The sequence below is a fragment of the Elephas maximus genome, chromosome 4, assembly GCF_024166365.1.
Source record: "Elephas maximus indicus isolate mEleMax1 chromosome 4, mEleMax1 primary haplotype, whole genome shotgun sequence".
NCBI classification, from domain to species: Eukaryota; Metazoa; Chordata; class Mammalia; order Proboscidea; family Elephantidae; genus Elephas; species Elephas maximus.
The window spans coordinates 43,386,227-43,412,958 of NC_064822.1; the positions used below are offsets into that span (position 1 = coordinate 43,386,227).

The 26,732-nt window shown below is 43.8% G+C and overlaps 1 protein-coding gene across 8 annotated transcripts in view; it reads left to right on the forward strand.

The window, feature by feature from the left end:
• FRMD4A (FERM domain containing 4A) overlaps positions 1-26,732 on the forward strand; it is a 373,626-nt gene that overhangs the window by 222,062 nt on the left and 124,832 nt on the right. For all 8 annotated transcript variants that reach the window (XM_049881957.1, XM_049881962.1, XM_049881958.1 and 5 more), the window contains exons 4-5: positions 9,572-9,664; positions 21,646-21,730. In XM_049881957.1, the coding sequence (XP_049737914.1) occupies positions 9,572-9,664; positions 21,646-21,730 (178 nt within the window). The remainder of the gene's footprint in view (positions 1-9,571; positions 9,665-21,645; positions 21,731-26,732) is intronic.

Below are 26,732 nucleotides of genomic sequence, written 5' to 3' on the forward strand. Positions count from 1 at the left end.
TAGCTCTTAACCGCTATGCCACTAGGGTTTCTGATAAGTATGTATACAGAGAGATTTATATCAAGGAAATGGCTCACACGGTTGTAGAGGCTAGAATGTCCCAAGTCCTTGGGTCAGGCTGGTAGCTTCTCCCAACTTGTGTAGGCACAGGGGCTGGTGGACCCAAGATCGGCAGGTCAGACAGCAGGCTTTTGCTCACAGGCTGCAAAGACCAATGAATCCCAAGATCGGCAGGCAAGACTGCAGGTAAGCTGCTAGCTCAAGTCCCAAGAACCAGAGGTCAGGTGAACAGAAACCAGCTTTAGGATCCAGAGTGAGCAAAAGCCCACAAGCCTTGCCAGAATGTCCACCTATATTGGATGCAGGCCACACCCCCAGGGAAACTCCCTTTAAACTGATTGGCTATTCACAGCAGATCCCATTATGGAGGTGTTCCCATTATCTCAAATCTCATCATGGACGTGATCACATCCACATACGACTACATCATAACTGCCAAACCTCTGAGAATCATGGCCCAGCCAAGCTGACACAGCCTTAATGATCAGAGTAGCGCTGGAGTAAATTTCCCAGCTGCCTCCCTCCACATCCAAGAAGAGAACCTGATTCCACTCAAACTTTGGGCATTTGGGGCCAATCATGGCACACCCCGGGGTCCTGCGAAGGAATTGTTGTTGTTAGCTGCTGTCAGGTCAGCCCTGACTTATGGCAACACCATCTACAGAATGAAGCACTGCCCGATCCTGCACCAGCAGCAGAATCAGTAGTCGATTGAATCATTGTGATTCATAAGTTTTCACTGGTGGATTTTTGGAAGTAGGTCACCAGGCCTTTCCTACTAGGTCCGTCTTAGAATGGAAGCTCTGTTGAAAATTGTTCAGCATCATAGCAACACCTAAGCCTCCACTGACAGACCAGGGGTGGCTACGCATGAAGTGCATTGGCTGGAATCGAACTCGGGCCTTCTCCACAGAAGACGAGAATTCTTCCACTGAACCACCACTGTCTTCTGCAAAGGTATACCAGAACCCCAAAACAGTTGCTGTCAAGTTGACTGCGATTCATGGTGAGCCTATGTATGTCAGAATAGAACTGTTCTCCATAGGATTTTCCAGAAGCAGATTGCCAGGCCTTTCTTTTGAGGCACTTTTGGGTGGACTTGAACTGCCAATCTTTTGGTTATCAGCTGAAGCCATTAACCTTTGCAACACCTGGGACTCCCTCTGTAAAGGTATAAAAAAAAAAAAAAATTTTTTTCTGGGAGGATTCAGGAAACTTAATAGTTTGAGAACCAACTCAGAAGTTCACATTGAGCATACCCATCTGTGCAAATAGTGTGATTGAGATCTTCATTTATCGAACACTAGCATCTGTCATTACCCCACACCCAGTGCCGTCCAGTCGATTCCGACTCATAGCGATCCTGTAGGACAGAGTAGAATTGCCCCACAGCATCTGTCATTAGGGAAGGTTATTTTTACATTTTATGTTTGAAATATTTCCATTGCTGTTTTAACCCCCAAGTTTCAAATGATTATTTTTATAATTATTTGTTGTTGTTCAGAATATATAGAGCAGAACATACACCAATTCAATAATTTCTACATGTACAGCTCAGTGACATTGATTACGTTCTTTGGGTTGTACAACCCTTCTTACCCACCTTTTCTGAGTTGTTCCCCCACCATTAACATAAACTCACTGCCCCCTGAAGTTCCTATCAGGGCTTTCAAGTTGCTGCCGTTAACTTGATCCCATATAGATCATTCTTAAAAGAGTGTAATGTTTATGGCAAACATTTTTTTACTAGTTAAGCTAATCTCTTTGGTTTTAAGAAGACTTCAGGGGATATTTTTGGTTTAAGCTTTAAAGATTATCTCAGATCAATATTTTGGGGGGTTCATCCAGCCTCCATGGCTCCAAAAAGTCTGGAGTCCATGAGAATTTGAAATTCTTTTCTACCTTTTCCTCCCTTTGATCAGAATTCTTTGAATCTTTGATCAGCATCTACAGTAATGGTTACTATTACTCGTTTGATTTTTTAAAATTGTTGACTGGGGGACAGAGGATCTCATCATCAAAAGCTGTAACTAAAAAACTTTCAGACTTTACCTAGATATTAATGTTTAGTAGACATAGACATACCCCGAGTTAAAATAATTATTATTATCATTTGAATCTCCTGTCATAAATTTAAAGAATTACTCATTGAATGCTATGTATGAGTACCCATGAATAAAAAACATTTAAGAAGTATTTAGAAAGTTGAGAGAGAAAGATAAGAAATCTGATTAGCCGTTATTGCACATTTTAAAAGCCAGGTACAGTTAGAATATATTTTCAATACTAATTAAGAAAATTGGTAGTTATTAACATCTTATTTAATCACAGACTCCTTTGAAATTTTCTGAGCAGTTACCCTCTCCTTCACAACAAACAGTGTATATGCAAAATAGAGTTTGCATCAATGTTAAGGATTCACAGATACCCTGAAGCCAGGATCCCAGGTTAAGAACCTTTAAGGTAATCAAGGATTTTTTTTTTTTTTTGGCAATATGCTTATGCCTCAATTAATTGAATCGCTTCATTGCTACTATTTGGGGAATTTGAATTACCCAGATGATTAAGGTCTAAACTTCCCTGAAGGCTCCTGGGTGGCACAAATGGTTTGCACTCAACTGCTAAAGGTTGACAGTTCAAACCTACCCTATGGTACTGCAGAAGAGTCCTCGTGATCTGCTTCCCTTAAAAGATTGTTGTTGTTAGGTACTCTTGAGTCAATTTCAACTCATAGTGACCCCGTGTGACAGAGTAGAACTGCCCCATAGGACTTCCTTAGCTGTAATCTATATGGGAACTAATCGGCAGGTCTTTCTCCCATGAAGCCACTGGGTGGGTTCGAAGCACTAACCTTTTGGCTAACAGTGAAGTGCATTTACGCCACCAGGAACCCAAGGAAACCCTACAGATCAGTTTTACTCTGTAACACATGGGGATGCCGTGAATTAGAACTGACTCAGTGGTAACTAACAACAGCAATAAATTGCCCTGACACATTGGAAATACGTCTTTAGAGCCTGTGTGGGAACGCTGGTGTGTCACGTGAGACATCTACTCCGTGATGTCTTTGAGTGTTTCCATTTGCGTGACTAGAACCATAACTGCCGTTGGCTGGGGCATCTGAAAAGGGTCCAGCTGATGAGCGCTCCTGGTTACAAGTTTATCTACAGTTTAAAAATGAACAAAGTAGAAAAGCAGTTTTCCAACTGAGGAAGAAACAAGAAGAAGTGGCTCTGGGAAAGTAATTTATTTAGAAATAGGTTTGGGATTTCCATTCATTAAATGTGCTGTATCTTGAGACTGAAGAGAAAATCAATGGCAACACCCTCTGTTCCCAGGTTGTAATAGCTGCTTCTGGTAAAAGGCATTCCGCGCTCATTACTGCCTCCACGACAACCCGTGTTAGACTGTCAGACATTACGGAAACAGCAGTGCCTCATATTTAGTGAGCGGAGAAGTGCTTTAGGGTAACTCTTCTGTGTAGCTAACGTGAATTAAAAAAGAATGGTGCAATCTGAGAAGGGCTTAGGGACCCTGGCTTCCTCCTCACCTTTTCCTTCCCAGTGCAAATGATATTGAGGGAGCTCAGGTCCTTGACTAAGAGAACAGAGTGCATTCTTAGTGAATATGAAGGCTTTTTATTTAAGGCAGGAACAGTATCTATAAATGAGTGGCAGTCACTGAACCTACAAGGTTCAGTTCACAATATGGACATATTGTGAAGCTGGCGTATTTATACAGCATCTACCATGAAGCACTGGGGCTATAGAAGTAACTGGTCTGTGATACCTTACAGAGCTTGTATTTTTCGTTTCGTTGTTGTTCCCTGCTGTTGAGTTGGCCCCTGACTCATGGCAACCCCCTTCACAATGGGATCAGACCTTTGTGATCTATAGGGCTTCCACTAGCTAATTTTTCAGATGTAGGTTGCCAGGCATTTCTTCCTAGTCTCTTTTAGTCTGGAAGCTCTGCTAATGCCTCTTTAGCATGATAGCAACACGCAAGCCTCCACTGACAGACGGGTGGTGGCTGTGCTTGAGGTGCTTTGGCCGGGAATCAACCTGGGTCTCCCATGCAGAAGGTGAGAATTCTCCTGCTGAACTAACACTGCCCCCACTTCTAGTTTAAAAAAAAAAAAAATTTTTTTTCTTTTTTTAAACTAAAAGTGGGGGCAGTTTAAAAAAGTGGGGGCAGTTTAGGAGGTAAATAATAAAGGTATAGTGTAGGAGGTGCTATAAAAGAAAATGGTGACCAGCCTTCAGAGAACGTAGTGGAGCGAACAATTCCTCCATAAATAAAAATTTAGTGCTAGAAATTCAATTGGACCAAATAGCCCATCGTTTAGTAATCTGGCCTCCCCAATACACGCCTTACCTTAATCTTTCTCTCTGTATGGCTCACTTCTCATGCACGTGTTCTCCCTCACTCTCATACATGCACATATACACGCACGGCAGGTGAAGGCCGCTGTTCGAGGTTTCCAGCTCCATCAGTATCCCTGAGCTCTCCTTGATGAACACGTACACTTCTGAGTTAAGGACACTAAGTAGCTAAACTCTCTTCCCTTTGAGAGCTCTTCCCTCCCCTCTACTCAGTGACATCCACAAGAATGCCGTACTCTTGCTTTGACTTTCCATAAAAACCCATTCCATATGAAATAACTCAAATACAATAAAACACCAAAAAGGCAGGGTATCGTTCTCCCCTCAGGTCCAAGAAGTGATCAGCTCAGACAGACTTACCATCATGCATCTCCACCCTCCAGTAACTCTCCCATAAACAAAGCTTTCCTGGAGGCTATCTCTATTGAAAGAACCAATATTTGAACCAAAAATCTATTTGTATTATGTGTAGAAGCTAAAAACAGTCTGTTAAATAAATGTAGCCTATTTCTGTTTCCTGGAAGCAATTGCATATTTATTACTGACCCAGCAGTTTGACCTACTGCAGCCATAAACCAAATGAGTGCTATCTTGCTCTATTTTAAAGATAGTTATCAGTCAAATAATAACAAAAATACTCAGCATGTCTGCTAGGGCTTTTTTTTTTTTTTTCCTTTGTTATTGGCAAAGGCATTGATGTGAATTCTCAAATGGAAAATCAATGAGAATAATGAAGGCCAAGCTATCAGGCATCTCTTAGTTAAAAGTGTATAGAGAAAACGTTTCTTTTACCTCTTTCCTCTCCAGCCCATCTAAACTCAAAGAAAAATAAAAGGTTTGCGGGAAGGGCTTGAAATCAGGACAGGAGGATGTTACCTAGGAAAGAAAAAGTCCTGTGTAGTGAGGACTCCCTGCTACTGTTATGTCTAGAAAATGTGACTTTGGACCCCATGCAGTGAGCACCAACCAAAATTTTAACAAATCCTACTGCAGCCCAAAGTGGGGGCCTCAGAATTTTGGTTTCCAGTTTACTTCTTAATCCATCTTCTAGCTTTTGCCTAAATATTGGGCCTGTAGAGGACCTTGGATGCGTCACTTGTCCCTTGAGCCTGTCCCTTCTAAGCGGCCTTCAGTGCAGGGGCTTTCACAAGTGTGTAGAGTGGACTTTCTTCCTCCTGAGGGTCCAAGGATGCCAGGTGCAGAAAGCCACCTTCCCATTTGATATCGGTACCAAGCAAGTGTGTGGGTCATGCTACCCTTACAGAATTTGGGTTGAAGAGTTCAAGTACAGGAAGTGTAAAAGTAGAAGCCTTTTTTTCTCAAAGGCTGATTGTTCACCTTAGAGGTGATTCTGACCCTCTTGTTCTCTTTGCTTCCTGACCATTTTCATAGTTTCTAGTCATTTAATTGCTTGTTAAATACTCCACTAAAATTTTGTCAGGAACAAAGGAGCTTCCAGTTAAATAATTTTATTGCTAATAAGTTATTCTTTTTTTTTAATTATGCTTTAGATAAAGATTTACAGAGTAAATTAGTTTCTCATTAAGCAATTAATATACATATTGTTTTGTGACATTGGTTACCAACCCTGTGAGATGTCAGCACTCTCCCCTTCTCGACATTGGGTTCTCCATTTCCATTTGTCCAGCTTCTCTGTCCCCTCCTGCCTTCTTGTCCTTGCCCCTGGGCTGGTGTGCTTATTTAGTCTCATAAACATGGTTGAGCTCCATGTATTATTGTTTGTTCTTTTAAAAAAATTTAATGTGGGAAATGATAGAATCCAAGTATCTATTAGTCCTCTGTTAACATGGGTAAAGAAGAGTGGGCAAACCCAAGAGAATGGCATTCACGTAACACCTCTGGCTCCATGTCACCTTAATGCAACATGGCCCTGCTTTGAGGTTCTTCACCATGTAAATTGCGGCCCCTAGACACGCACTAGCCTATGTGGTCAGCAATGCTGTTCTTTTGGGCTGGGGTGAGGATTTCTCAAGCCTGGCCCATTGACTGACCTTGACAGCACATGTGGAACATTCTCTCAGGTTCTCCTTATTCCTTGAGCTTGGATCCAGAGAAAAATCTCTTGTACCGTTTTAGTCTATGGGTGACTCAAAGATTTTTCTTGGTGAGAATCAGGAAAAAGTTATGCCCATCAAACCCCTTATCAAGAATTATTGTAAGGCAAAGGATTACAGTTTAAATCTACACAGTCATTGGATGGATTGCTCTTGTAAATAATCATTTTATCAGTGATAAAAACACTTTTGAGTACCTAATATTTGCCATAGGCACTGTGCTGGGTTCTGGGGGTATTTTTAAAAACGTTAAAAAATCACAACTTAGTTGGAGAGAAGAAGAATTGATGCATTGGAATTATGGTGTTGGTAAAGAATATTGGATTAGCCATCAACTGCCAGAAGAACGAACAAACCTGTCTTGGAGGAAGTACAGCCAAAATGTTCCTTAGAAGCGAGGATGGCGAGACTTTGTCTTGCTTACTTTGAATATGTCGTCAGGGAAGACCCGTCACTAGAAAAAGACATCATGTTTGGTAAAGTAGAGGGTCAGCAAAAATGAGGGAAACCCTTCATGAGATGGATTGATACCATACTGCACCAGTGGGCTCAAACATAGCAATGACTGTAAGGGTGGTATAGGCATTGTTACATTCTGTTATACATAAGGTAGCCACAAGTTGGAGATGACTCGATGACAATTACAACAACAGCAGTTGAAGAGACAGGTCATATTTTTTAAATGACTAATTGTAGAAGATTAAGCTAAATGCTGTGTAGATGGCACAACCCAAAAGTTCTGGAGAAGTTTGCAGGGGGTAAGGGGACTTTTTTTTTTAAGGGGACCTAGACTTAGACAGTCAAGGAAGACTTCACTCAAGTAAGACTTGAATTCAGCCTTGAAGAGTAGCTAGCATTGAGAAACAGAGGATGGAGAGAGTATTCCAGTTAGGAGAAACAGCATGAGCAAAGTCATGGTGTAGAGCATGCATATGGCATGTTTGTAGGAGGCTGAGCACAGAGACAAGCTCTGGGAGTTTTGGAGCATTTTCAGAGGCAGGAAGGGAGTGACTGTAGCTTATTCCTCATCTCCACCAATAGTTAGATCTAACATTTCTAACACCCTCAAATTGATCAAATGTGTACTTTTACCTTATGAGCTAAGTCTCTGTACATTTTTCAGATGTAAAAAGTCTACTGGGGAAAACGAATGCTCGCACAGAGTAAGTTCCATAGAATATTTAAAGTGCAGCGATAGAAGTGTGCCTTGGATGGGTGCTTGCTTTGGACACATCTTTAGGAGGGATCAGTGACTGGAGGAAGACATCAGGTGAAGTAGAAAGTTAACGAGGGTGAGGAAGACTCTTGGTGAGATGGGTTGGTGCGATAGCCAACTTGATCATGCAGGCGATTGTGAGGATGACACAGGATGGGCAACATTTTGTTCTGTTGTGCAGAAGGTCACCATGAGTCAGAGTTGATTTCATGGCAGCTAACAACAAGGATGGGTGCTATGAGAATCCAAAGGAGGAGCCCAGCCCGGCCTGGTGAGGTGTGGGGGGATGTGCCAGCAAAGGCTTTCTGGAGGAGACATTTGAGAGCTGAGTCTTGAAGAATGAGTAGGACTTAGCTGGGTGAAGAAGGAGGGGAAGGGCATTCCAGGCAGAGGGAACAGCATGAACTAAGGCACAGAAGCATGAAACATGACCCATGTAGGGCGTTTATCAGCGTTCTGGGATGACCAAAGATGAAGTTGGCCCTAGGCTTTCTGATCCCAGATCCTGTGTTCTACTTGGATTGGAATTTATTTTACCTTGCTGGAAGAAGTTGGTCTAATCATTTTAACTTAGAAAACCATTTTTTTTTTTATCCTTAAAATATTCAGAGCAGAGAAGCCGAAAATGAAAAATAAAATTAATGAAATCTTTTTTTCAAACTGGAGGTTCTTAGAAGAATGAAAAAGATTTCAGAATTCCTCGGGTGAACACTATTGTGAAGCAGATCCAGACATCATCCCTCAACCCCACTACTGCTTTCCCAGACACTCACACAGAGAAGGTGTTCAGTTAACATTTATGGAAACAAAGAAGAGAGGAGAGAGGGAGGGAAGGAAAGAATGGGGAAGTGATCCGTTTGTATACCATCAAATATACTCTGGTTCACTGTTTCAAAACCACTTTAATGAGGTATAAATCACAATAAACCACACGTATTAAAGTTTACAATCTGGTAAGTCTGACATATGTATACCCCTATGAAACTATCACCACAATCAAGATAGTAAACATACCCATCGCTCCCAAAAATTTTGCTACCAAGCCACTATTTATCTGCTTTCTGCCACTATGGATTAGTTTGCATTTTCTAGAATTTTATATTAATAGAGTTGTACAGTATATACTCTATGTTGTATGGCTTCTTTCATTCAGCATAATTATTTTCATCCATGTTGAATTCATCCATGAGATTGGTTCATGTTGCTGCATATATCAGTGTTTCATTCTTTTTATTGCTGCAAAGTATTCCATTGTATGAATATATCATAATTTGTTTATCCATTCCCCTGTTGGTACGCATGTGGGCTGTATCAGGATTTTGGCTATTACAGATAAAGTGTCTGTGAACATTTGTGTACAGAAGTCTTTGTGTGGACTTGTGCTTTCCTTGCTCTTGGTCAAATAACAAGGAGTGGAATTGCTGGAGAAACTGTCTGTGGCTCACTTCTTAAGCTGTGAAGATTGATATTGTGTCTTTAAAGTGTTTTGAGTCCTTTGTGAATAAAGACAGTCACAGATGTGGTGGTGAGGGAATTCTGGACAAGCAGGCGTGTTATGATGCCCATTTTCGTTTCAGTGCAGTCTAGGAAACGGAGAGCGGATCTAAGACCCTTGACTGTCCGATTGTTGTTCTCCTCCCTCAGGACACCCAGCGTCTCCTGCTGGTACAGTAGTCTCCAGACAATACCTTTGGGTTCTTCAAATATCGAAAAATTAATAGTGAGGCAAAGGTCCATGTTAATATCTGATCCAGCACATTCTGTTGCTCATATACGTTCATCACAAGAAATTTCTGTGAAGTCTCAAGTCCTAATCAATTTGTCTCTCTTTTCCTCAGGGGACACTTAAATTGGCTTCAGCTGGATCGAAGAGTATTGGAGCATGACTTCCCTAAAAAGTCAGGACCAGTGGTCTTATACTTTTGTGTCAGGTACGTACACGTGGTATCCACACCTCCTCCTTCTTCTTCTTTTTCGGAAGAGCCTGGGAGGTTAAAGCGATTAAAAGGAAAGAGAAATGAAGTTTGGGTTCGTTGCCGTTGATAAAGATCGTGGTATACGTACATTCCTAGTAGACGTAAACATAGGGTGTGAGTGTGTAAGGCATGTTGGTGTGTGTGCAAGGACGTGTATGTTGTGCTTTTGCACCAGGATGCTTTTGTGGAGTGAAAAGTAAAACTTTTTTTTTTTTTTGTGGGGTCATATACCCAAATTAAACTGAGTCTCTTATAATATCACATTCACTTGTGTTCTTTTCTGGTGACGATTGGAAGCTGCATAAGTCTGTCTGTTCTTTCCTTCTGTCACAGATGCCACTTTGGCCTCTTGGCACTTGCATATTTTATCCCAAAGAGGAATAGTTCAAACCCAGCAACAAACTACAATTAATGCATTTCCTGGAAAGAGGGGATATGGCATAATAAAATATCAGAAACAGTGGACATTTTCTGTTTGTTGATCTACTATAAGAAGTTTTATTTTGTGGTTGCAGTAATACTTAACATTTGTAACTATTTTATGAAGTCAGCCAGACTTACCACTTCCATTTGCAGAAGGTTTTGTGAAGCCAGAGGAAGGTCAAGTCATGTATTCAGAGACCGAGTACAAACTAGTGGATAACGAAGTCAGAATCTGAGCCCCCCAGATCCAGCAGCTCCCCAAGGACTCAGCCTGGCAGGCCAAAGTGTTTCTGTTGAGAACCGTCATTGCAACACAGTTGCACAATTGCACTAAGGGTCTGATGCCTCAATCTTCAGAATCCCTGGGTGGTGTGAACAATTAACGTGCCCAGTTGGAGGTTCGAATCCACCCAGAGATGCTTTGGAAGAAAGGCCTGGCAATCAGCTTCCAAAAGGTGACAGTCATTAGAAACCCTATGAAGGCAGTTCTGCTCAGAAACACATGGGGTCATCATGAGTTGGAATTGACTCTACGACAGCTGGTTTGGTTTTGGTTTTGGCCTCCACCCAGTACATTGTCCCAGTTCTTTTAAAATATGTTGTCAGAAATTCAAGAGCAGGATAAAAACGGTTTGCGATTCAGTCCTTCCTAAAGACCATGACAGGAATGCAGTTTTAGACATAGCCATTCTAATACCCCAGAAAGCGCTAGAAAGCTTAAAACAAAAGAGTTAAAGGGTCCATTTAACAGGCTGGAGTATGTACCTTTACCTCAGCTGGTAGAGTAAATTTAAACTTGCATTTAATGTCTTTTTGATTTGTTTAACAGCTGCGAACGTATCAGAGCTAATCTTAGCCATTTCCATTACTGATGGGAATAATTTCAATGTCATATTCCCTTTAATGCTGTCTACATTTTCTCAGATAAATGGAAAAGTAACCATATAAAAGGAAAAATAACAATTCCACTGGGAGGGGCAGGCGGTATCAGAGGAGAACTTAAGCAGTTCATTAACCTGTAATTATAGGTGGATGAGAATATTTACCATGTATCGGGCTCCCCACTCCTCCTGATAATTTCACCAACCTTAACCAAGAAGAGAAAATACAGGGCTAGTTGGTTACATATTAGGTATTTTTTCTGAGGGTCTGTTGTGAGCTGAGTTATTTGTAGGTTTGGAGAACCAAGCCCTTGTAGGAAAGCTTGGGACACCATGAGACCAGTAGCTGAAGTGTTTATCTCTGACAACATGCAAATCACTCCAAGCTGCTTGTCACTGTGAGACCAGATAACTCAGAGGAGAGCTGCAGAGGCCTAACTGACTAGCAGCCATCAAGTCCACTCTGATTCATGGTGACCCTGTGTGTATCACAGTAGAATTCTGCTCCCTATGGTTTTCAATGGCTGGTTTTTTGGAAGTAGATGGCCAGGGCTTTCTTCCAAGGCACCTCTGAGCGGACTCCAACCTCCAATCTTTCAGTTAGAGCCAAGCTTGTTAACTGTTCTCAAACACCCAGGGACTCCCAGAGGCCTAACAGGGTTCTAGCAGTAGAGAAAACTGGAAAACAGAGTGACTGAAGACCTGAATATTCTATGCACTGCTGATCTATAGCCACAAACTACACTTTTGCCATCAGCTGCTTGTTCTTTATGCTGGCCGCAGCAGGAACCACACAGAACACTCATTTAAAAAATCCTCCAAGCCATATTTAGGGTCAGTTGCTCGCTGCTATTTCTTTTTATGTGATTCCTAGAATATATGCCTGCCATAGCTCCTTGTGAAAGCTGATCTTTCTGGAGGGCATCAGGCTTCTATTTCCAGTTGCTTCCTGGACAGCTCGAAGAGGCTTCAAACTCAGCAGGTCCAGGGCCAGATTCATTATCTTCCCACTCCTCCCCCACTTTTCCAAACCTTCTATGGTTCTGTCAAATCTGTGACATCATTATCCATTCAGTCATATAGGCTATTTACAAATCTTGACATCTTTCTTTCCACTTGGGTCCTGAAATTCTTAGGTGCATTAATTCTCTGCTGCTACTTCAAAGTCTCTCTCGACTCTGTCTTCCCCTCTTCCTTACCTGAATTTCAGGTAGTAAAGTCTGTCACTTGAACTTTACAACAGCCTCCCTGAGTGGTTGTAAGCTTTGTCCCGGCCACAGAAGACGCTGGCTCCACCCCGCCACCACCCTGTGCTCCCAGGTTCCAGCTAGCTGTGCAGCGTAGTAACAAAACACTAAGATAGAGGAGGCGGATTCTCCCCCATTAGGTGAATTGCACATTTTTACCTTGATTTTTCAGCCTGGGAAGAATTCACAACTTACAGCTTGGTACTTTTCTAGGGATGCCCCAGGCTATTTTCTCCAAAGGAGTGGGACGATAAATTATCCTCATAAAAGACCCAGACCTTGGAAGATGCTTGAATGCCTGACAGAGCTTCTGTCCGGTTGGATCGTCCCTGTGCGTGCACAGCAGCCTTCTGGACAAGGGCATGGCTAGCCCTGTGCAGCCTCAGCTTAGCTATCAATTACTCAGGCCCAACGTCCTCATGTCCTTTCTCCTCTAGTGTTGAACAGACTAGCATCTCTACAGTGACGTCATGGCTCTGGACGACAAACCATGGAAAAGAGGACCATGAAAAAAAAAATCACCTGCCTTAAGCCAAGTTTTAGGAATTCATAGAGTGGAAATATGAACCCGGTATCACTGAGTATGTGAGCTTTGGCTCCCATCCCAGGATGGCCTGTTATTTGGCATTTATATATTCCTTCATTGCAATGCATATTCAAAACATCTGTGAGTGCAAGGGCAGAACTGTTGCCTCCATTCAACAGAATAGGAAATAGAAGACCCAGATCTATGAAATAATTTGCTTTTGAGCTCATACAATGCAGCTTCATCCTCGAAAGCAAAATAAGTCTTCTTTAATAAGCATTTCCTCATCAGAGGGCCTGTGGGAAATTTTCAGAATGACAGGATGGTGGACTTAAAACCCTGCTTCTTCATCGAATGGTTATTTCACCACAGAGGGACCTGGTTGTGTCAGTTCTCTGTCAGCAAAATCATCAAGAATGAGTACAGTGGCTCCAGGGTTTAATAATTACCTAAAAAGGAGAAAGGGACAGAGAGAGGGAAACTATTCATTATTAAAAGGAGTTTTGGTGGTACATTGGTTAAGTTCTCAGCTGCCAACTGAAAGGTTGGCGAGTCGAACCCACTAAGCAGCTCCATGGGAAAAAGACCTGCCGGTCTGCTCCCATGAAGATTACAGCCTAGAAAACCCTGTGGGGTAGTTCTACTCTGTCATATGGGGTCATAGGAGTCAGAATTGACTCAATGGCACTTAACAACAATATTCATTATTAAGCACAATTATTCATTTTCACAGCAACCCTTGAAGCAGATACTATTATTCCTAGTTAAAGATAAGAAGATGGGGACCCTAGATGGCCAGTTAAATTCTACCCCCCACCCACCCACCCATTCCCAGCATGGCCCGTAAGTCATGGAGCCAAGATTAAATCTCATGTAGTCAGGTAGGTCTGACTCCAAAATGCATGTCCTTCTCCTGACACCACACTACCTCCACCTCCGCATGTGAAAGGTGATACCATAACTGCTCACCAGAGACTGCCATTGCTTCCTGTGCAGGTAAGACAAGAGGCAGTCAAGGTCGATGGGCCTGTCCCACCTCAGGTTCCACACCCGGCTGCATCTGTAGAACCAGGTGGCCGTCCATGAAGACGGCCTTAGGGCAAGTACACGTGTGGCACTGGTGACAGGGGCCTGACACCCCTGTTCTAGAGAGCCCCCTGCAGGGGAGACCACCGTCACAAAGCTCAGTGGCCTGTGGCCCAGACAGCATTATTCCCTGGACCAGCACGTTAGGTCCGTGAGAAACTCCACAGTGGGTGAGGAAGGGTTATCTTAAATGGGAAAGCAATTATCAGAAGATGAGTAATTTGCTGTTCGTCCCACTTCAGAAAATCTTGCCGTTTCCTGACAACAGTGAGTATTAGTGGGAAAGTGTTTGGCGCTAACAGTGCTGTTTTCCTCTTCTGTGAAGAAATCTCCCCTGGACCTACTTACACCTTGTCATCGCCCTGAACTGCTTCACGGCTGGGCCTTAAGAGCCCCAGTCCGCTCCCATCCCACCTGACAGTGCTGTAGCTTCCTCAGTTGCTGGCTCCCATGGTCCTCGTGACCACTGTTAATTTATTCATTTTATTCACAAATTTCATTAAGCTATTACTGTGTTCTAGGCACTGCTTTAGGAGCTAAGGATAGAACAACAGACAAAACAGACAAAACCCCTGCTCTTAGGCAACTGCATGTCCATTTTCCTCAGCTTCCAAGACCATTTCACCCCTGCCTGTCTCCATTTCTTTGCAAATTCAGTCCAAGTCCACTGGGCGCCATTCCAACCATTCTCTTATCCATGACTTCACCTTCCTTTGCTGCTCAGTATCTCCTTCTGTCTCTCTCTCTCTCAGTCACACACACACACACACACACACACAGAATAATCTTCCAGAATTGGCTTAATCCAGCCATACACATCTTTTATTTCTGCCCTTGAGCTGCTGACTGTGGTTAAAAAATAATAATAAATTACACAGCTGCAGCAGGCTGGTGCATGATTCATTGTGATCATTCTCTGTATACCTCATCAGTAGTTCTAGCTAGTTCTCTCAGGTGTGCCTGCCCAGGGTCCTCTGCATCCCCCACAAAGTATCTCCTGCCACAAACCAGATGCTCACCCCCTTCTCTCCCACTACTTATGGTTTTGCAGAGAAAACAAAAGCCAGCATGAGAGAGCTCCATCACCTTCCTATACTCCCAGACTCACAGATATAATTGGATCCACCCCCTCTTTGTGGCCTCCTCAGGCACTCACTACTCAGTCTGCACACACACACACACAAACACACACACACACATGCACACACGCACATGAGCATGCATATCTCAGAAGAGTGAACCTTATCCCATCACCCAAGACTAATGAATCCACCTGTGCTCCAATTCCAGCCCTTGTATAACCTCAGAGAGCTTGCTCCATCGAGTCTTTCTTTTCATTTTCTCTATCTTAAGCTTCTTATTCTCCATGGACTCCTCCCCTTCATAACCAAACCTCTCCCACCCTAGCCATAGAGAATACCCTTCCTTGACTTGCATCCACCTGCAGGTGCTACCTTTGCTTCCCCTTCTGTTCACAGCAAAGGCTTAGAAAGACAGGTCTACACTTGCTGTCTCCCCTTCCTCACGCCCCATTCATCCCTTGGTTTGTGGCTGTCCAGCTTCTGCTCTTATCGCACTACCAAATTTTTCACCAAAGTCACCGGGGGCTCTAGACCCCAAATTCCACAGGCACTTTTCTGCCCACCTCTAGCATGACCTCCCCGCAGCTCTGGCCTCCATTGAACGTGCTGTCCCTTAAATGTTCTCTTTGGCTCTGTGGAGCTGCTCTCTCCTGGGCCGCCTCCTCTTTGGCCCCTCTGTCCCTGGCCCCAATATAGTTTCTCCTTTGCCCACCCATGTGTGCTGGTGTTCCTAAGGTCTCCATCTCGCTTGTCTTCTCTCACTCCACCCTCCCAATGTAAAATTCCACACTTATCCATGGATGGTAGAACTGGAGAGCCCGTTCTCTGCCCCTAGGCCTAACATCTCTCCCAAATCCAGGCCACCTCCACTCATTGTCATATACATGCACTTGCAGCCTGACTCAAATTAAGTCATGGTCTTTCTGCCCCTGAACTTACTACCTTTTTGTAGTGCCTCCCGCTCTTTGTCATTGGCACCATCACCCATCCAGGCCCGAAGCCAGAAACTTGGAGGTCGTCCTTGATTTTGCCGGCTCCCTTCCACCTACTCCCTTCTGTTCTCTCAGAACCCAATTCTATTATTTCTTCCTCTTGAAAAGTTCTTGTGTCTCTTCCTTTCTTTCCAGCCACACTCCCTCAACTATAATTCAGGCCTTGGGAAACCTCTCCTGGACTTGAAAGCCTCTCGTTTCTCTATTCTGGTCTTGGCCATTGCCAATCTCTTCTCTATATTGCCCCTAAGCATCTTTCTAAAATTTTTATCTGATCCCCTGCTCATAATATTTTATGTCATCCCATTATCCTCAGGATAAAAAAAGGATATCCTTAGCATGTCCTGTATGGTCTGACTTCTCCTTACCTATCCAGCTTTGTCTTTCCCCACTTCACTACCCCCCCGCCACCACACACACACACTTTAAAAGCAGCCCAGTCATCACCGTGTGGCCAACATCACTTTTGACTTCACCCCAGCACACAAAACCAGTCTTTACTGCTACAAGGCAAGTTCCCCAAATTGAGAACAGTGACATGATAGTGTTCGCCAGGCAAACTTAAGAGGTCAAGAAAAAGCATAAGGAAAATGTGCCTAGACACCCAAGAAAGTCTGTGTGTGTGTTTGTTGGCATGCATATTTGGGCTCCATTCCTTCAATTGTATACTTAGCCAGGTGTCCTTGTAGCTCTGGCCATCTACACTGTTTGTGTTTGTAGGAAAAGAGAGTAGACTTGTCTCCTCAAACCTAGAGTTCCATAATCAACTTAAGTGAGCAATAAAGAAGGAAAGCAAGCCAGGAAGAGAAGGTCTTACAGCCAAGTTTGTGGGCCTGATTGTGATATCTTTCTTGGCTGATTTAGACAGCAATAGCTATTTCCTGTCACTCACATAACAGCGATGGTGTGTATCTAGAATGAGGTGCCTGCTAACCAGAAGTTGCTATATTTCAACCGCGTGTCCCAGACGTGTACTCCCAGTTAAGATTTTAGAGCTGTTGAAATTCCAAACAACAGAAATAGTCGGCTGCTGAAAGGCACAGCAGTATCAGTTCCCGCGCTCATTATTATCGCTCTTTTCTGTTACCAAAGTCGGCGTTCCAAATGTGACACTTGTGTTCATTACAGAATGAAATCACTGGCCCATTTAATTAACACTTGCTGAAAATATCCAGTGATTCCCACGTGCCACGGGCGAACGTGGGGGGGGGGGCAGGAGGACGAGCCTTGTGACGTCATCCGGCTGGGCTCGCGCCATCTGATTGGACAATGTTCAATCTGTTGCAGCCTGAGGCTTCCGCCTGTTAAAGAAGGAAGACTCCCAACACTTTCTAGCCTACTGAGTATTTCATATACTCACGCACATAATAACCTAGCATGTAGGTATTCCTACTTCAAACTGTCTGATAAAATATTCTCAGGTGGAGATTGCTTGGGCCTTTGTTACTAGGTGGGTGTGACATTACTGATGGAGCTCCAGGGAAACTCTTAAGCTAGGTTTTCCCTCAGCCTGGAGCACTGTTCCCTTCTGACACAAAAAGAAACCTAAGATCTAGTCCTGCAAAGTGTGCCAAAGAACCGGACTTAGAATTGCCCGTGATGACCCTCTGAATCCAAGAGGAATCGTTCGTTTCCTTGGGTTTACCCAGAGAATCCAGATTTTCTTTGTGGACCAGGCCTTTGAGAAAACCCTGGCCGTCGGCCCTGGTTGGTGAGGAAGTGCAACATCGCCACCTACTGCCGAAAAGAAGGACGTTTGACAACGCTCATGAAATTCAAAAAAAGAACAGAATTTTTAAACAAGAAAATCTCGACTTTGAGCCCAAACCACCAACATTTCCCCACCCAGAAAGTTCCTCTCACTGGTGCTCCCTTAGGGCGCACCGTGCCTCAGTGTACGGATCCAGATGTCTGAGCACTGATTTTCTCTGTTGTGTCCCATCGAGCCGATTCCGACTCATAAAGACCCCATGTGACAGCCTGGAGAACTCCGCTGATAACCAAAAAGGTCGGCAGTTCAAATCCACCAGCCCCACCCACCTTGGAAACCCAATGGGGCAGTTCTCCTCTGTCCTATAGGGTCGCTATGAGTCGGAATTAACTCAACGGTGATGGGCTTGGCTTTTGGTATAGGGTTTCCTAGGCTGTAATCCTCACTGGAGCAGATCGCTAGGCCTTTTCTTCCATGGAGCCACTGGTGGGCTCGACCTGCTGACCTTTCATTTAGCAGCCAAGTTCTTAACCATTGTACTACCAGAGCTACTTTTGATTTTCTTTAGACTTTTTTTTTTCTCTGTGTGTGTGTGTGAACATATACGTAACAAAACATGCCAGTTCAACAGTTTTTACATGCATACTTCAGTGGCATTAATTACATCCATCATGTTGTATAACCATCACCACTATCTTTTTTCCAGTTATTCTACCGTTAACAAAAACTCAGTGCCCCCTAAGCAAAGACTCCCCTTTCCTGCCCGTGGTGACCACTAATAAGCTTTGGTCACTATACATTTGTTGTCTAGGTGTTTTTGACTCACTTCTTCCTTAATGCAGGTGGAAGTTCAGGGTAAGTTAAATATCAGGTTACAAAGCAATAAAATAGGACAGGCTTAGGCCTCATGGCATTTTCCAGGCTGTTGTCTTGGTGATGAAGGTGAGCAGGAAACCATTTTCCAGTCAAGAGGAGGTGATTTTTTTCTTCAATGTAGAATAGGCTAGGTATTTCCTCACTTTGTCTGCCTGTTTTATAGCCCGACAACGTGGAACTCAATGGAAATGAATGCTGTAGCCAAGGTGTAGAATTTGCCACCTCACTTTAGTTTTCCATTATTAGAGAATTAAAAAGGGAAACGTTAGGGTTTCTTAATATATTATTGAGGAGAAAATTGGATGGGGACAGGGGACAGAATGTCTTTGTTCATTCTCAAGAATTAAAACAAATGGAATAAATACATGTGGCATTGCTTTGGGAAATTAAGTTATTTCAGACCCAACAAATTTAAGCTCAAAATGATTGTTACAGTATTAAGGACACTGTCAGTCCCTGGAGTCCTCTGTTGTGCTGGTGTTAGAGCCCAGGGTGGTGGTTGTTGGGTACCATCCAGTGTTCCAACTCGCGGCGACCCCATCCGACAGAGCAGAACTGCCCACTAGGGTTTCCTAGGCTGTAATGTTTATGGGAGCAGATCGCCAGGTCTTTCTACCGGGGAGCCACTGGATAGGTTCAAACCACCAACCTTTCCGTTAGCAGCCAAGCACTTAACTATTGTACCACCAGGGCTGCTTAGAACACAAGGTAATGAGCAGCTTTGCCCTAACAACTTTCCATGTAAAGAGTGAGAGAGGAGGTAGTGGAGTAATAACTGGGTGTGTGGGGCATGAGACCCTGTAAGCTAGAGCTTTGTCATATCTGAGAAATCACTGATGATTCTTCTCCCTCCTGCATTGCCTTCACGGGCCATTTCGCTCTCCAGTAGGACCTCAGCCAAGGCTGGGTAGCCAAGGGAAGAGTTCCCAGTCAGAGCCTGCCATTCATAGATACCTATTAAGCTCATATTTGTGCCAGGCAGTGTGTTAGTGCTTGATACACAAACAAATGAGATTTTGTCCCAGTCCTTCAAGAACTTACAGCCTAATGGGAAGACCTCGTAGTAAACCAAAATTTACAATGTCATGGGGCCACGCTATAAGCACAGTAAGTGTCCTGGTGGCAGGGAGAGGAGCTCTGCTGTGCAGAAGGTAAGCAGCGTCAGCGAGAACTGCCTCTTCGTGGTGACCCTGAGCCAGGGCTGGAGGGAGTGGGCGTTAGATGCTGATGGGCCAACATGGAGGAGGGGAGAGAACAGCTTGAGGAAAGACATAGAGGCAGGATTCTTCTATAACAAGCCCTACTGCAAGTCGCCAAACTTAGCTGGCACCTTCTGAACCACCTAGGGCTATGCTGTGAGCCTGAGCCACCCTGTCCTGCCCACCTCTTTCCTTCTCTTCCCTGCCCTTGTCTTTCTTTTCCTTCCCTTCCGTTTTTTTTTTCTTTTCTGGCTTCCTCTTCTCTCCCTCCCTCCCTCCCTTCCTTCCTTCTGTCTTTCTTCCCTCCGCTTATTTTTCAGTCCTGACTACTCCTTGACAAAAGCCCTTTGTAAAAAACATGTAGATTTATTTTCAGTTAAACCTATTTCACTTTTCAAATCTAGCGTTTGCTACTGCATTTCGGTTTTCCATGATTAAAGAACTGAAAGTTCTCTGATACCCTTGCTGACCCTGTGCAAATACTTGCACCTAAAATACTTGCTGCGAAGGCAGGAGGCAGCTGCTTTTGCAGGAGATAGGGACCAACCAGCTCACTGGTTCCCAGGCTTTGCAAAAATGCAAACCCTCACATAATGGAATTCTTTGGGAAAAAATCTACTAATACCTGAAGTTACTCTGGATCCATTCACAAATTTAGATGAGTTTGCATTGCAGCCATCACAGCAGCCTCTGCACACATTTGAAAAATGATAGACAACGTTGTTTATTTAGTCTGTAGATAGGGATTCTAACCTGGTGGGCCATGAACTTGACCTAGCCTAGAGACATGTTGTGTTTCTCTCATACCACGTTAGTTTGTTGTGTTTTGCCGCTGCTGCTCCTGTTACTGTTAGTTGCATTTGAACTAGTTTCCAATATTTAAAAACCAGGAGACTTCTTAAGTGAAGGAACACTGACCTAGTCCCACCTTCTTTTTCAGGCTGGGTCACAAGACCCCAATGAGATTATGTGACTTACTATTTAGTCACTCACAGTTGACCCCACCACATTGTAAACCTGCCCTGGACAGTCCTAGTACTTGTTTCTTCCCATCTCGTCTCCTTCGCCCTTCCCCCTCTCAAAATACATCCAGAGCCCCCAGCTTCCAGTCCAGGGGCTGCCAAGCCCACCAAAGCCTTCTTCCCTCCAAGGCTCTCCCTTGCAGTCGTTTCCTGTCTTCCTCATCAGGGCTCCTGCTCCCTCTGTGCAGCCAACCCTGAGACACATACAAGGACATTATCTGATTAAAGAATCTAATAAACTCTGAAGTCAGTGAAGGCTCATTTAATATAAACTTAAATAATTTCAACATGTTTCATTTTGAAAAAAAAATCCATAAGCACAATCTATACTACATATGGATGAAAATTCAATTCTCATTTGGCTCAATAAGCATTCCTGTCACAGTGTTAAGAACACTTATCACAGCTCAGCTCTCTGGTTGTGCAGAAACCAAGTAACACCTTGCCCGTTTTGGGAAGACATGGAGTAGCCATTTCAAAGAGAAATATGTTCCCTTTTTTCAGTTACTGTAAGCAGGGGAAATTATCATTAAAAAAAAAATCCAAGTCAACAATGATTAGGACAAAAAGTAAGATAATAAAAACAAACAACATTATGACAAATTGAAAAGCAGACGAGGAAAAAAAGTAGATGGTCCTTTTATGTTTGCTCTTAACATGGATGACAGTGCAGATCGTTGGCTCTGGTGAAGGCCTTCAGGCACAATGGCCCAAAACCAATATTAACGTACTAGAAAAGCAACTTGTTTTCCTACGAAAGCAGTTGACGAAACCTTGTTGTTTTGTTCATTTGGGAGTTCCAGACTCCATGTCAAATCATGTAGCTCAAGAGAATGGTTGATTTCCAGCTGCCGTTGTGTCTGTTGGTTCACTTCAGTTATTCTCTTTCAGGTTCTATATAGAAAGCATTTCATACCTGAAGGATAATGCCACCATCGAGCTCTTCTTCCTGAATGCTAAGTCCTGTATCTACAAGGTAAGAACTTTCTCTTCCTGTTCAGAGTTGCCCACTGAAACCTGAAAGCATCATTCGAATCTGGGCGTTCCAACCTGCTGTCTCTAAGAAAGGTTATTTTATTGATAAGTATGTTGTAAAAATTTAAAAAAAAAAAATTTTTTTATAAATCCATTGCTATAAATAAGTGAGAACTCCATGTAACTAAACACCATTCGTTTAATGATGTGACTCCCATCACTGTCATTTTGACAGTTTGGAGAGGTGCCTTCACCTGATTGTACAGGTCTCCTTGACCTGGCAACAGAGACAAGTACCACAAAAGTTCCAGTCAACAGAGAGCTCACAAATGTGAGTGAACTTCTTGTAACCAAAGGCACATATATTTGATCATATTTAAGCATTCTAGTACTGTCTCTCATTAGCACTTCAGTAGAGATGATTCTTAATTGAGTGGGGCAGTCCCTTACACTGCAGAACATTTGGCATTCAATTCCCCCCAAATGCTTGTAGTGTTCCCCTTTCATTGGAGAACCAAAAATGCCTACACATACCCCGTCCCTGGGGAGAGGTGCTCACAGACCACCACTCAGGGTGAGAGCTACTACTAATGGAAGATATTTTATGTGAATGTCCACTCAGCTCACTTCCAGCATGCACACCTGTGTCTCATGAATGCAGGCTTTCTCAACCCACAGCAGGTCTGCTTTGTAACAATTATAAGAGAAGAACAGTTAATATTAAGCTCTCATGGTGTGCAAACTTGCTGGTGGGGGGCTCTGTGTGAGTTGTCTGGCTGAATGTTTGCAACTCCTTTTGAGTAAATGCTATGTTTTATCCCTGTCTGCCATATGAGGAAGATGAAGCACAGGGAGGGTTACAAGATTTGCCCAAGGTCACATAGCCAATGAATGGCAGAGACAGGGTTTAAACATGGGCAACCTGACGCTGCGCCCTGGAGCAGAGACTCTTTAGTGGAGAATGCCCACACAGTACATCACGGAACTTCAAAGCCAAGTACTCCTGCTTGTAAAGTTGTCATGGAGTCTAAGGTGGCGTCTAAGGAGACTCTATGTTTTCCTATTTAAGTAAACTCAGATTTGGGCAATTGCAGCTACCTACAGAACATTTAACAATACGCAAGCTGAAATGGTATGTCAACCATGACTTCTTATTCTTAAAGTACTTCATTGTACAGTCAATACACAGAATGGTTCTAATGTTCGGAATAATAGAGGGCCTTATATATATATATATTTTATATTGGTCAAATTCAATTCTGTGAAAGGCCTTCAGTTCCTGACAGTTACTGAGCCAGGGCTTAAACTCACCTCAAACCCAGAGAGCTCAGAGTACAGTACTTTTGTTTTTTGCTGAGTGGAAGTTGAAGGCACTGAATTTAGTTCCAGGTCCTTGGAACCTTCTTCATCTCTCTAAGCCTCAGTTTTCTCTCTATAAAGTGGAAATAATATGAACCTTACATGCCTCACAGCTTGAAGAGTATGTAATGTTTAGTGAATGAAAGCGCTTGAAAATTTCAGAAATAAAAGTGAGCACTCTCCACCAGGTGGCAGACTTGGGCAGTGAAGTAACTGTAAAGTCACTGAGTCTTTGACAGCACCCTCAACAGGGGCAAGTTTAAAAATAAAAAAAAAGGTGGCCATAGAGTTGATTCCAACTCATAGCAACTCTACAGGACAGACTAGAACTGCCCCATAGGGTTTCCAAGACTGTAATCTTTACAGAGGCAGACTGCCATATATTTCTCCTGTGGAGTGGCTGGTGGATTTGAACCGCCAGTCTTTTGGTTAGCAGCCAAGCACTTAACCGCTGAGCCACCAGGAGTTGCCAGAAATTATACTTATATAGACACTTGGGTAAAGAGAGAGGAAACATTTTCTTCTCAAAGCTGTTCAGTTCAGCGTAGTCAACTCCTGAACTGGAGCCAAAGGCCACAGAACTTCTGAACATCAAGCACAGAGAGGATTCTGGGACTAATGGAAAATAGGAAGGGAAGGTAAGTCCTCAGAACGAAATATTACAGATTGCTACAACCACATTGAGGAACCAGGTGCTGATGGCATCAGCCTGCCTGCTGGCCTGTGTGTGGTGCATATCATCCCCAACCCCAGCTTGCCCTTTCCAGGATCTATACTAGAACTACCACTAGAGACGGCTTTGCAGAAATTTGCATTGGAGCCCAAATAACATCACAAAACCACCTATCTCCCTCCTTGATCAAAAGCCATATTTTCGCTTGCATAAATTTACACTTAGCGTTTACAAAAAAAAAAAAAAAAATTCACATGGATTGTCATTTTTGAGCCCCATAACCTCTGAGTGAGGTAGAGCAAGGAGCAGTTTTGAAGATGATGAAGCTAGTGTTCAGAGAGGTTAAGTGACTTACTGGAAGACAAAGAAGTGGGCCGTGGTTGAGCAGGTAGTGAAACCTATTTAACATAGTTGTAAATATTTCAAGATAATAGAAGGCCTTGTAGCAGAGTGATTAGGAGTTTAGATTTTGCTGTCAGACAGACTTGGTTGCTCTTCCCAGCTCTGCCAATGAGGAAATGTAAGAAATGAGGACAATTTATGTAATGTCTCCAAGCTTAATTTTCTTCATTGGTTGAACGAGGAAATCAAGGAAATCAAACGACCTACTCACCACTTTCTTCTGAAGATGAAATGAGATGAAGCACGTAAGTGCTGAGCACTGTGCCAGGAACATTATTACCTACTGTTATGATAGAGCCACTGACTTGGATTCAAACCTGAGTTGTTCATCTTGGCTGTGGTTTTCTCTGCACCACTCACACTGTCCCTGGTGCTTCTGAGGCCATGAAGAGCCCAGAGGGCGGTGCCAGCCGATGGATTACCTGGAGATGATGCAGATACCAGAGGGCAGTGCCAGCCGATGGATCACCCGGAGATGGTGCGGATACCAGAGGGTGGTGCCAGACGATGGGTCACCCGGAGATGGTACGGATACCACAGGGCGATGCCAGCCAATGGGTCACCCGGAGATGGTGCGGACACTAGAGGGTGGTGCCAGCTGATGGATCACCCGGAGATGGTGTGGATACCAGAGGGTGGTGCCAGACGATGGATCACCCAGAGATGGTGCAGATACCAGAGGGCGGTGCCAGATGATGGGTCACCCGGAGATGGTGCAGATACCAGAGACCACGGTTTACTCAGCACAGCTTCAATGTCAGGTCCTTCCGTCTTCCTTGGGGAACGGTTTCTACAGTGTATTAGAATCTACGCTGTTTAGATAAAATAAGCTGTTGCAAAGCCATTATTCCACTCACTTTTTAAAACATTAGTATTTATTTTTATCAATGTAATATATGACATAGGTTGAAAGTCAAATGATTCTACGAGACTTACTAGGAAAAAAGAGTCCATCTCTCTCTTTCTAAAGAGTTGGCGTAGGGTGTTACTCCCGCATTGACGCATTTTAGCTTTACTGACTTCTCGTTACAGCGTCGAGGACTGTTGTTGTTAACTGCTGTCGGGTCAGCCCTGAACTCGTGGTGACGCCATGCACAATGGAACGAAGTGCTGCCTGGTTCTCTGCCACCCCATGATGGATTGGTTGCTGATCACACTGTCGTCATCCACGGGGCTTTCATTGCCTGATTTTTGGAAGGAGATCCCCAGGGCTTCCTGCCTGGTCCGTCCTAATCTTAGTCTGGAGGCTCTGCCGAAACCTGTTCAGCATCACAGTAGCGCACAAACCTCTGACAGACAGGTGGTGGCTATGCATGAGGCACCTTGGTCTGGAATCAAACCCAGGACTCTTGCGTGGGAGGCGAGAATTCTACCACTGAGCCACTGCCCACACCTTCCCTTTCCCCATTCTCCCAGCATGGTGATAGCACAATTTTGGGTTAAAGCCACAGTCAGCATTGCATTATTATGACTAATCCAAGTAGTATCCTATGGTTATGACTCCTTTTATAGACACCAGTTGTTTTACCTGAAGGTAATAATTGCTTTACCTTTACTTGCTTGGTTTCTCTGTGCCCATCGCTTATTTCCAAATGGTCTCACAGATTGCCCAGAGGCCTAGCGATATTAATTACCAGATGCATCAGATCACCCATCTGTTCATTTTATTGGTTTGGCCTGTCGTTGCTGCAGCGGCTGCGGTTTCTCCTGGGGACCTCCGTCGTGGAACCCTCCATCCTCCCCTCCGTCTCGACTTGGTCGCATTCACAGCTCTCACCCCAGGGCTCCCCTTCGCCATTGGAGCCTTTCCTCCACCCCAGATCTGTGTCAGCTCCTCTGTTCCCCGAATCTTCTGTCTTCCTGGGTTTTTTTTTTTTCTTTTTCTTTTACACTGTTGTTTCACTGGAGAACATCCTCCAGTAAATCCAGATAAAAAGCATATGGGAAGTAAAATGCCTGGGTCCTTGCATATCTGAAAAAGTCTTTATTCTGTCCTCCTATCTGGTTAGTAATTTGGACACAGAAATATAGGATGACCGTTCCTCTCAGCGTTAAAGCTGCTGCTTCAAAGTCTTCGAGAAGTTGCTGTAGGGTAGTCAGCTCTTCTAGCCATTGGCTGGGACACACCCTCTGCCTCTGCCAAGGGATGTAGTAGGATCGCCTCTTCATTCCTCTTAACCAGAAATTTCAAGATGCTGTGTCCTGATAATATTGGTAGGCGTCATTGAGTCCATTCTGACTCATAGCTACCCCATGTGACAAATGAGAACTTTGTCATAGGGTTTTCTAGGCTGTGAACTTTATGGGAGCAGATCACCAGGCCTTTCTCCCACAGAACCACTGGATGGGTTTGAACTGCCAACGTTTTAGTTAGCAACTGAGCATGTAGCTGACGCCCTACCCAGGACCTCTCCTTGCTAATAAAATCAAACAAACCCATTGTCATTGAGTCGATTCCAACTCATAGCGACCCTGTAGGACAGAATAGAACTGTGCTATAGGGTTTCCAAGGCTATAATCTGTATGAAAGCAGACTGCTACGTTTTTCTCCTGCAGAGCTGCTGGTCGC